The following is a 12,401-nucleotide window of genomic DNA, read 5'->3' as shown; positions in this document are numbered from 1 at the left end:
TGCCGGCACAGGGGAATTTTCTATCTCATGGATCCAATTCTGCTTGACCATAACAGGGCTTGCATCTATCCAGCCTCTATCAACACTGAATTTGCACAGGGTTTGCAGTGGGTCCCCACCCTAAAGAATGGCAAAGCATCCCCTTGCCCGCCTCCAAACCGCGCACAGACAGCATCCTGAGCTCTCGGCAGTTTAACACTTTTCTCATCTGGGGAAATGTCACGCTGCCGACACTAGAAAAGCCACAAAACTGGGGATGACTGGATCTTTAGTACTCAAAATCACATTTCTCACCAAACATTTTGCTAAGTGACATCTGCAAAAGGGCACACAGAGGGAAAAGGGAGGAACAGCACAAATTACAGTCCCATGCCTTGTTCAAAACTCATTTAGCAGGTTCTTCAGAGAGCAGCACCTTGAACTCGGCAGTTGGGGTTTCTCTACTAACCCGAGGCAAAGAACACCAACAAAAGACTATTTCTGCCTGCCTAGACTTTGAAAGTTTCATGGGAAAAATACAAGCAACCGATATGATTCAACATTACCTTTTAAATAAAATACTTAAATAAAATATATGCAACTTCTAAGAAGCACAGGTTTTCTGAAGACAGCTGAGGTTATGCAATAAACAGCAGGAAAGGTCATTTATTAACACAACCTTCAAGTTCATCTGCTTGTGCTTTGAACTAAGACGATGCCTCCACGTGGGGGACACACAATGCTTAAAGCAAAGAGTTGAGGTAGGTGCCTAAGTGGGAGCTGGCAAATGAGGGGTTTGAGTTGCTTTCTTGAGTTTTGGGCGTAAACTCTGACAAACCTTCCTTCAGGAGTTAAAGCAGGTGCTCTGGATGCACCAGTTCTTTTCCTTTCACCCAAGATAACAGCTTTCAAGCAAATTTATCCTTGCTGCAGCATCTTAATTTCATAGAGTGCACTTCACAGCAACATTTGAGTTTGCTTGAAAAACAACATAATATACTGCCTTAGTCTAGGAAGCCAAAATTTATTCTGTCTCTATGGGTTCATTATTCCTCTATTTGTAGGCATGTATGATAGCGAGAGAAGTTTTGTCTCATGCTTTTAAATGCAAGAGATTTACGTTTTTCTTGATAGTCACTTTTCCTATGGAATTCTTTGTATTACAGCTCTTGTTTCCTACAGCTAAAGACTGACCAAACTCTCTTCAAGCCTCTTCTCTTCTAAGCATATTTGAAAAGTTTACTCCCCGTCACGGGGAACGCTGACTGTCTGGGAAGTACTTCTATCAGCACGCAGAAATCCCTATAGGTATGTGCTATACATTCTTGCTTTCACAGAACACTTTTCTATGAAAATCCCTGATGAACTTTGCGGTAGCTCAAAAGCAATTTTCAGAGACATCTTCCTCCTACATTTTGAGAGACTGAAAAAATACATACTTTCCCACATCCATCTCTGGGGGACAGTGGCAGTCCCCCAGGTTTAAAACAACTCGCAAGGACTACAGTGATATTTTAGACTGTTTAAAACAAACAACAGCAACAACCTAAATACGCTTAGTTGGGGAATAATTCCACTTTTCTCATTTTCATCAAGAAAAACTTCATCAGATGCAATACAGACAGGGTAACTTTCTGAGATCTGATTCTACCAAAAAAAAGTATTGGGAGAGAACAAAGACAAAGAATGTAATTCTTTGCCTGTAAAAAAAAAAAAGTGATTGGTGGAGGAGGGAGAGAGACCTGGCAATCTGCTTTTCCCCAACCTTCCTGCCAATGAACAAGGGGACAAGCACAGGACAACTGGTCATGGACGGTGGTGCACAAACCTAGTGCACCTCAACCAAGTCTATTCTTGCTGCTATTTGCATTATCCACAAAAAAAAAAAAAAAAAAAAAATTACATAGGCAACAGCGGCCTTTTACAACTGAACCAAGGTGATTCTGTCCTGAGAAGGGCTCACTGGTACTTTTGCTTTAATTAGGAGCATGTTTCTGAAGATGCTAAGACCTGAAGCCTGTCATCAAGTACTTACATAGTCATCCTCGTGCAGACCTTGCTTCTGAACAGAACTTTTCACCTCCAGAGAAAACTTTTCAAACTCAGGCTTCACGGTCCTCAGCAGAGTGACGGTTTGGAGGTACGAGTATGCCTTCTTGGCTTCAAGGTCATGTTTGTCTCCTCTTCTCCAAGAGCCATTTCCTAAAGGGAAAACAAGCATATTTCCAACTCCAGATTAGGTACCATTACAGGATTGCCTTCCTTTTTCCACCCAGAAGTCCCCTCTCCTGCACCTTGGGGAGATGGCAGAGTACAAGTGAGAACTGAACCTGCTCCAAGATGTGCAGGAAACCGGGCAGGGAGGAACGGCTGGTGGGAAGTAAATGTGCAAACAGAAAGACAACTTTACTCCCATGCTGTGCTTGCTTATTTTTAAAGGGTGGGATGAAGCCTAAGCATGAGAAGACATCTCGGAGCAAAAAACATGTGCCAAATCTCGAACGCAGAGATATTAAAGTTAGAATTAGTGAGGGAGTATCCGACCACAAAGTTTTTGTTACACATCACCCCACCAGCGACACTCTTGGGACAGTCAGAAAGGCACCAGTAAAGTCAACAGTACGATCATCACCCCAAATGGGAGGCAGATGGTGCCTTCCACAATTCTCCCACAGCTCTCCCACTGCAGTCAAGGAGAAAACCATGTGTGCAGTGGCTGCCAGACCAGCCCTGCTCTTAGTGGAAAAGAAACACTGAGAAATAAAATGGGATCCTGCACTTATGTTGTATTTACAGGTGTTTTGTGTCACAGCAGGGGAACAATTTAACCCAGACCACCGGTAAAGTAATCAGATTTTTAAAAAGCAGGATAGCTGACTGGTTGTTAATTAGCAGAGAAGTCCTCCTGCCTAACAGGGCCTGACCTTAGCGCATCCTGAGACCCCGATCCAAAGCTTCACAAGATCAGTGGAAAGGTGCACATTGCCCTGGACCAGGTTTTGTGCTATTCTACATAAATGATAAATAAAAGAGGCCTAGAGGGAACAGTGGTAGCCCTAAGCAGTGCGTCTTTAAATGCTTACAAATAATTAAAAGCTAGACAGCCATTTTATTTTTCGAGCAACAGCAACAAATCCCATCACGGCTAAATGAGCCAAGATGAAGACTAACACTAAGCTCCCAAGGGCGACCTGGAGGCACGTGAGACCCTGAGATGAGAGAGGATGTGGCTGCTCTGCTTGGTTCAAGGACCATGGTGCCATTTGGACCAAGAGAAGCAAGTGGTTTGGGAGTGGAGATGCTAACGGAGATGGAGTCCAGGCACCAAACCCATGGTGCTCCTTGCACAGCACTACCAGCTGCATCACATGCCTGCAAGAGCAAATTCATGGACAGACCACTCCAGTCCCCCCAAAGCACGCGAATACAGAGCCTGCGTTTTGTCCCCTCAGTATCCTGGCATTGCTGCTGGGACTTTTTTTTTTTTTCTTCTTTTTTTGGACAATAAATGTAACTGGAGAATTGCTCTCTTTCCTCAGAGAGCATAGGGGAAGGAACAAAGGACCTGCACTTCTCCGGAGGACAAGTCTTTCCTCGTGCTGCTTTTGGCAGCTCCCGTCATTCCCAGCACAGGGCAGGAGGCACAGGACCACCTTTTACCTCTCTTTTCCACCTCAGGAAAGTCTTATTTATCACAGCTCAGCACCAGCTAGGACTGCAATCTTTATAAACATCATGAACCTTGCTAATTCTTAATTTTTTTTTTCCTTTTTTTCTTTTGGCAGTTATTTCATTCTGTTATGAACAAGCTCTAGGTATGTCTGCCTTGGTTTAGGGATTTCTTTCCCAATACAAAGTTTAACCAGTCAAAATTACTTATGCCAGGACCCTATTCATAAGACCTGATGGAAACACTGGAGAGCAGCTAACATCCCACCGTCTGATTTTGCCCTCAGAGGTAGCACTCTCCCCTTCAATGCCTGTACCCTGTCCTTGTTGCTGCTTTCAAAAAGAAAAAAATGCACATCTGGCAATTATAAGCTAGCATGTCTTGCTCGCTTCTCCACAAGAGGGTACAAGCCCTGCTGGAGTCCTGAAGCTGAAAAGCCTCTGCCGCAGCTGGGTACCTGCATTTCAGAGATGAAGTATACAAGAAGTACAGCAGAGACTACAGCACAGAGGGCATTGCTATAGCTTTGCAAATGTAGATGGCTAAAAAGAGTAAGATTATATTAAAAAAAAACAACTGGTAGTGCTGGTAGAATGCAAATAAGTTTCTGTCCTGGACACTATACATATTTATTTTTAAAAATCCTGACACTGGGAGCAGGGAAGGTACACTTGCATAACAGCGTTCCTAGAATAATTTACATATTTAAATTCCTTCATGGATTATTTTGTGGGAGGTCATCTTGCCACAGTACTTATGTGCAATTATTGCAGCCTTGGCATTTAATACGCCTGCTCTTCTGAAAAATTAAAAATATTCAGAACAGAGGGCAACAACAAACTGCAATATGGTCATCTGAACTTAAAGGCAAAGTGCCAATTTGCCAAGCACACCCACTCTTAGAATTTGTACCTTTTATAAGGTACAAAATCTAGTATCTCCAGGCACTGGGAACAAGGAATTTGGGGGCAATGTCTCTACATTTCTCTTTTATGCTTGCTTTCCACATGTGATGACCATCTGCACAAAAGTCAACTTCTGATGCACAGTCATTTCACTCTTCATGGGAAACACATCCACAAAGAAACAGAAAAATTGGTTTACAAGAGTTATTACTTAGAAATGTCAGGAAATGCCACATTCTAACCACACTACATCAGAAGACAGACAGTTTTCATTAATCCCCTGGAAAAGCTACAAGAAGACTTGACTACCTGTGATGCAAAGGAGGATGGTGCTGAGACTCCCACAAGACCGCGGGGCAAGCGGGTATTGCCCCCATCACTGTGCCACATGGAAGTCCCACGCCAGGATGGCACAGCACTGCCCTGTACATGGCTGAACAGAGTGCCATCTACTGGGGACTGCATCACTGGGGACATCCACCCCACATCAGCTGCGATGCCAGGGTCCTTCCTGGGGCAGGGTCCTGAGCCTGGGGATTGCAACACAGCCTCCTGCAGCCACCGCTGTCTCCTAGCAAATACCATCCTGGAAAGCAAAACCATTACAAAATGCAGCCGCCCACCTCCTGCAGCCGCTGCTCTTACACGAGCATCCCCTGCTCAAGGAGAACTTTGGGTGTCGTCTGTACGAGCCAGCTTCAGCACTTTCCAGGTAGTCACCCTGTGCTCATTTCAGCCAAGCCAAGGAAACCATCAGTTGTAGGGGATCATTCATCTGAGCCGTTTCAGACATATAAGGATGAGGTGAATCACTGTCCAGGGGTGCCTACTTCTCTCCTGTGACTCCAAAGGGAGCCCAGCTCGCATGCAGACCTGTACCCACAGCCAGATGAATCACTTGTGACTCATTTCTACTCTGTGAGATGAAACGCAGCAGTAGTGCAGGGGTAACAAGCCACCGCCAGCAGCCAGAGGGGTTATTTGATCAGTGGTTTCTATTAAATCCAACCCTGTGAAGCTCCCATGGTCTACAGAAGGGCTGAAACTTCAGCGTTTCATGATTGCTGACATGGGTAGACCTTCGGCTTTTTACCCTGGTCCTGATTAAGGCTGCAATGCCAAATGGTTTTGCCACAAGGGATGAAGTCACTCCAAATTTAACTCAACAAAAAGAAAACCTTGATTCAAACCATTGCCTTTGATCTTGTTCTGCAACTTTATCTTTTAGTTATTTAAGTGATTTCCTTATTACCTGGCAGAACTTGGCACTTCTTCAGCTAACCTTGAAGATACATGTAGCAGTATCTGTACTCCTGTACATACCTACATCTCCAAATTCAAACGGCTACATATGTTCATTATAGAGCTTTTCAACAAATAGCACTGCTTGTTGTAAAAATAATCTCAGAGATAGTAGATGGATAACAAAAAGTTTATGCAGAAGAATTTAAGTTACAATTAACTGATTTATTAAACAAAATACATCATCCTTTTGTGAATTCAGTTGTTCCTGTTCATCAGCTTTTTGAGGCTTGAAAGAAAAAAAAACAAGTCTTCCTTCTTTCTTAACTCCCACTTGATTTTCAGTTTGAAATGAATTTGTTATTGTAGTGGATTAGTTAAGGCAGCCCGCAGGGGGGAAATTATTTTCTCTGCACCTGCAGAAGAGGCTGCTCCTTTCAAAAGCCACGTTGACACTTCAACAAAACCTAGTTCCCAGGCAGGAACTTGCCTCAGCTTCAGCCATCTGACATTGTTTAAAACTCAGCAAACATGTTGCTCCAGTATTACCTTAAATTTAACTGAGATAGCTGTAGCAGCTGAGAGCAGGTTTAGTCCCTGCTATGCACTGCCATATTATCAAATGTAATTGAATGTAGGCGTATTACAAAAAGCAAATGTATTTAATTTACATTTTAAAGTCCTGTTTTGACAAATCTGATCCTTTTTACTAGGGGTGGAATCAGCCACTTCTATCCACCCTATTCTAATACGTTTTGAACTGTCCATGTCCCACCCAGTGCTTTCCCTTCAACACAACACTGCTGAATGTTTTTGCAGATGCAGATTCTGACCAAAAGCTGAAACAAATTAGACATGTGGATCCCCCAGCACAGACCTGACTTCTGGAGACATAGGCCCTGCAGCTGCCCATGGCCCTGGCCATTGCTAGTGTCTTCTCCCAGCCATCTGCACAGACCGCAGGCCACTGGGCAGCCAGGAATACGCCTGCCTTGAGATTTGGCAGTCACAAGGCTGGGGATGGTGCACGCCACCTAGAGCTGAACACATACACTGCACCATGGGGTACCCACACCTGGCTGCTATAACCAATGTCTCTGTCTGGTGCTGCTTCCCCTACAGGTAACTAAATAAGTAATGCTTATAGTGTATTTGGCATCTTGTGATCCACTCAGTGGCAACTATAGCCACAAGGTCCTTTCCTACAATACCATAGCCCAAGTGGAAGGTAACTGCAATGACGGGGAGAAACAGTAGTGTATTCTGGGACTCCATGCAGCATATTTTGAGGCTAACAAATCTAAAAATATTACCAGGCTTACAGAAGACTTTGCAACATACTTGGGCAGGAAAAACATTACCATATGATGAGCTGTTGAAGAGTTCAATATTGAAGAAAGCGTAGTCCCCGTTGGTCATTCCTTGCCGATAAGCAGCCAGCATGATGTTCCTGATTGTGTCACTGCTGGCACACATGATTACAACTGGTGGAAGAAAATGAAAAACACAGATAAGAAGCAGTTCAAGAACTTCAGGGAACAGCCTGTTAAGCATGAATGCTGCCAGAGACAGTGACCCCAGCTGTCCTCCCAGTGTTGCAACAAACATGACAACGCAGACGGCAACAAAGCTGATTTCCCAAACAGCTGACAGAAGACAGGTACCAAACACAGAGAGCCTTCCTCCTCCTTTGTCTCCTCTGAAAATAATTAAAGAGAGCCTGTGTGTGATCTTAAGTTTTTTTACCCCTGCAATGTGTGGTAAGTTCTGGCTTGAAATTTCTTCAACTGCATATATTCACATAGAGTCAACTGCAACCATAAGTGGACATAAGACAATCTGAAGATGAAGAATTAAGGTAATACAATGACATTACCATTTTAATTGCCATTCCATTGAACAGTTTGGTGTAGATTCATCTTGCCTACACCTCAGCTGTCTAAAATTTAGGTATCTGGTCTAGAATTTGTTGCCTCTTTACAGTTAACAGAGAGCAGCATCTCTGCAGCTGTCTAAGGACAGTGGTATGAATCTTTCCAGGACATGACTTTCTCTCCAGAGACTATACAATAAGCCTATGCAACGACCTTTGATGGGATGCTTAATGTTCAGAAATGGGAAAAGCAAGTGCCACTTTCTGAGCATGAAGATTAAAGGTGGTTACAAGATTAAATGCCACAGAGCCTCATTTATCACAGACCAAGAGCTAAGCAGGGGCTTTGCTGCTACAGCAGGACCTACAAGCCCGCAGGTGTGCTCTGTGCGGGCACCATGATCCACACTGCAACAACTGTGGTTGAGAGGTCTCTTCCCCAATCTGGTGGGCAGGGGGAACTACTCCCCTTGCTACCCCTTCCCTCTGCAAAGGAAATTTCCTCTGGAAATTTCAAGGAAGGAAAAAATCAAGGAAGTTTCCTCTGCAGGAACTCAGGCACGGTCTTCAGCAATGGGGAGATACCTCAACACTGAGCACATTACACCACAAACTTTTATATAGGTTCACAAGGCTATGGGTATGAAGCTACTGACTTCAGAGGGAGCAGCAAAGTATTGTACCAGTGTGTGCTTCGGGGCTATATTCTACAGCAAAGTCGTAAGAGATCCAAAACCAACTGTACGCACATTTCCAAGAACACTGTCACGCATGGCAGGGCTCAAAAGCTACAATAATGTACGCAAATATTTTCACCCCAACAATAAAAGTGAATCAAAACCACATTCAGCTTTTCTGGGTAGAAGTGTTTGCTATTATAAGAAATGAAAAGGCCAAACAGGCCAAATCTTTTCGCACACAATGAATCTTCTCCCATTGCTTTTCTGGTTGGATGCCATCACAGGCATAAAGCTCCAGATGCACCGCCGGGGTGAGTCACGTTCGGTACATCCCCATGCTTCAGGAGAGTTATACCATGCATAGCTCTGTCCTCCTGATTATAGCAGAGTAATATAATAATTTCCAGAGCAACAGAGCAAGACATATTTCATGACCATTGTGAAGTATATTAGCATGAAGGAAAAGAAGAAGAAGAAAAAAATTTTCTTACAGTAAAATTTGGATCAAATCTTTTCCAGACGCACATCAGGAACGAATTTGTCTCACTGTTTCTAATTTCAGCATAGGTGAGAGATTTCCTTTTGAAACATTTACTTGCTGCCCTCCCAATTCTCCCTTGACTTCGCCTTTATAATTCACATCTATCGTAATCTGTAGATGGAATCAAAGAGATTCCCACGACACCAGTAAAAGATCTTGAGCAAAAGGAATAAAAAAAAGAGTGGGGGAAAATCCCCTACTTTAAAATACATTAAGTTATATTTTGTAAGCCTCTACAGGAATGTAAGGGAAGTAATATTAACTATTTGGATGTGGTTGTTAACCCAGCAGGAGAGCAAAGATTACATATTTCAAGATTTTGAAGCAAATAAGCTACGGGCATGTCTCTCACAATCTTCCAAAAATGTAAATGATGTGTATTTAATCTGCATCTGTACCTTACTATTGTGTATGTACAAATTTGTACGTGCAAACACATACAAATGTTCTCCCTCCAGTATAATACACGCAGACCACAGTAATTCTAATACTAATATTCTGAATTTATTGACTAGGATTATTGACTCATCTTGCAAATACTCAGGAGTTCAATTCCAGTTAAAGGAGTAAGCGTTCCCTTTGCTCCGTGCATCCCTTGGACTACGTGCTTATGGAGAACGTATTTAAGCACAGTCCTGGGTTTGTGACCGTTATGGTAAACCTGAGCCTACAGCATCAAGTCTGCAGCATGGCCAACCGAGCCTAGAAGGGAGCTTGAACTGCTAACGAAATTCATTAAAGACAAGTGGTTAACTTTTATGATCATATTTTTCATCATGATTTTGTTGCAGCTCCAGGACTTGAGTCTTTTGAAGTGGCTCCAGGGACTGAACAGGCAGCCGCTGGCAAACATGGGTGGGTGCCTAAGTGTGCCCCTGCCTCCTGGACCCCCAAGAGCTCAGTGCAAACCCCCAGCCAGCAGCAACCTAAGCCACGGGGCCAGCCTCTTCCCTGGGTCCTCACAGGCCAGCTGATGGGGCAGCTTCTTTCTCAGCCCTGGGAGAGTTTTGAGCATGTATCCTGATCTGCTTAAAAGCCCACTCTGACTCAGAGCAGCTCAAGGAAGCCTGACCACTCAGGTGGGACCACCACCAGCAGCAATCTCCGGAAACAGAGAGGGTGCAGGGTCCGAGCATGGGATAGTGTCACGGTAGGTGTGATATAGGAACCCTTAAGAACGGGTGAGAAACCCAATCAACCAAACAAAAAGGAAGTACTAGTTTCTAGGAAGTGCTTTGGACAGTGCCACATTGCCCACCAGCCCCGCTGCTCCGTTGCAGATCTCCAAGGAGTCCCCAGGAGAAATGAAGACCTCATCTGGTCAGCTAAGGCACACGGTGCATCTTTCACATGATATGAGACTTAAAATATTGTGACAATCTGAAAGGTGCCGTGAGCAGCAGGACGACCCCTCAGGCCCAGGGAAATGTGTGAGGCAAGTCCTGCGGTCGGTCTTTAAAGTCAGAAAGGCACAAGCGGAGGTGGAAGGGCCTGACTTGCTGCATTTCGCAGTAGCAGCATGAGTCCAAGGACAAATGAAGAGGTGAGACGGAGGAAGGGGACCCCAGCAGGCACAGGGGGCGAAAGAAGTAAGACAGAGGGCTGCTTTTGTGCAGTCATTTGCAAGTTACAGAATGATGTAAGACCAAAGGTCTCAGCTCAGCAAAGCATTTAAGTCCGAGCTGAAAGCAAGCCTCTCTTCCCTGACTGTCAGCAGTCTGAAGAGTGGGGTTTGCCTTTAGCCATCAGTCACGTTCCCACAGCATGGCCACAGTTCCCTTTGGCTAAGGGTGAACACTCACTTTTTCCTGCCGCAAGCATGCTGTTATGCTCTTAGCATCAGGAAAGTCAAACACATACAAAAAAGTTAGGCTGATAAAAAAGAAAAGCATCTTTCCCCACGTAGCGGTTTCCGCTAGCACACATTTCTTTCTCTCCGTTCAGTATACTTCCCCGAATGGTACTTACTAGGAAAGCTCTATTTTAAGCACCTGCTTCGGTGAAGAGAGAATTAAAGAGCCGTATGCTGTTAGACCTCAGTTATCTCACACATGCTCCTGCACACGTTAAGGATTTCACAGCAGCGTAACGACATCAGCAGTGCAAGGCTGCTCCGTCTGCAGCCTACAGCACCGTAACACCAGTGTGCCAGTCACACATGGCATGATCTTTATCGCTCCAATTTTGATGCTATTTTAACATTCTACAACCAAGGATGTAAAAATTGCACAAAGCACTTTGTACATCTACGCCTCTTTTGGAAAACAGCTAAGGACTTTCTTTAACTTGATCCTGCGGTCCACCCCTGGAATACACCTTTTTTTTTTTTTTTTGCAATAACTTACTGGGGAAGCCTATGGCTGGTAAAAGCCTCTAACAGAAAATGCCTTTTTGATAATCCCACGTGTCCACGCATCGCTTGGCGAGATGTCACTGTAAAACACATATAACTACAAATTTGCAAGTCCCAAAACACTTTCAGCGTTTTACTACTTCATGATGCGAAGCCAGTTCATCCAGCCCAGGGTGACTTTCCAAGATGTTTTACAAGCCATTTATCTCCACGGTGTTTTGCTAACAGTTGGTGGCAATATTACTGCACACACTCATGGGTTTCACATCCACACATCCCCCGAAACGACCGCTTCCCCTAAATGCATTTGTTATTTATGAAGTACTCAACGGGGCTTCCAATGGCAGGCACGGGTAAAAGGATCCCTGTGGCAAGACACAGCAGGGTGAGAAGAAAACATCTTTGCTTAGACTTTGAACTTACAGAGAGTCACTTCAAAAATCTCGGAGAATAATCAACAGATTTGCTGCTCCGCAGATGCGGGCGATTTTGGGTAACCCAGACTGCTGGCAGAAAGCCGACTTCTTACTATGCCACAAACCCCTCCTAGCGCGGTTCCCGAGGGTGAGCCTCCCTCCCCGTCGTGGGAGGCAAAGCTCTAATCAACTTCTGTGGGCACAGCTTTCGCTCGCGGCAGCTGGTCCCCATCCGTTGGGGGATGCCCGGCCCAGGGATGCCGGCACAGCACTGCACTGAGTTTCCCCACGGGCAGGGACGTGATGTGACTCCCCCCTCCCGCAGGACCTTCCCTCCCCGGTGCTCCCGCTGCCCCAGCGCCCCGTCCCTGACCCCAGCCGCCACCGAACGCCGTCGAGGAGCAAAGCCGGGCGCCCCACCGCCACTCACCCCTCTCGCCGGTCTGGAGGGCGCGGACGACGTCGTCGAGGTCGAGGTGGCGGCTGCTCTCGTCGAAGCTGTGCACGGCCATGTGGAAGGCCTCCTCCTGGAAGACCACATGGACGCCCTCCATGGCGAAGTAGCAGCTGCGCTCGGGGTTGCTGTCGCTGTAGAGCAGCGTGGCCCGGCTCCACTGGTGGGGGCGGAAGAGGGCCAGCAGCATCTCGCCCATCTTGGCGTAGGCGGGGGCGACGCGGGTGAGGTGCGAGTACTCGCCGCCCTTGGCGCCGAAGCCGGCGGCCAGCGCCCCCGCCGACCGCC

The 12,401-nt window shown here is 45.6% G+C and overlaps 1 protein-coding gene across 1 annotated transcript in view; it reads right to left on the bottom strand.

Moving 5' to 3' along the window:
- Positions 1-12,390, bottom strand: part of NPR3 (natriuretic peptide receptor 3) — a gene marked incomplete at its 5' end in the record, with an annotated part of 41,263 nt that extends 28,873 nt beyond the window's left edge. Inside the window, 3 exons of the mRNA XM_009285190.1 lie at positions 2,015-2,181; positions 7,158-7,280; positions 12,090-12,390. Coding sequence (XP_009283465.1) covers positions 2,015-2,181; positions 7,158-7,280; positions 12,090-12,390 — 591 coding nt within the window. The remainder of the gene's footprint in view (positions 1-2,014; positions 2,182-7,157; positions 7,281-12,089) is intronic.
- Between the last annotated feature and the right edge of the window lie 11 nt (positions 12,391-12,401).

The sequence above is a fragment of the Aptenodytes forsteri genome, unplaced genomic scaffold, assembly GCF_000699145.1.
Source record: "Aptenodytes forsteri isolate BGI_AS27 unplaced genomic scaffold, ASM69914v1 Scaffold120, whole genome shotgun sequence".
In the NCBI taxonomy this organism is placed as follows: domain Eukaryota; kingdom Metazoa; phylum Chordata; class Aves; order Sphenisciformes; family Spheniscidae; genus Aptenodytes; species Aptenodytes forsteri.
Note: the sequence above shows the minus strand (reverse complement) of the source record. Positions and strands in the feature narration are given on the sequence as shown.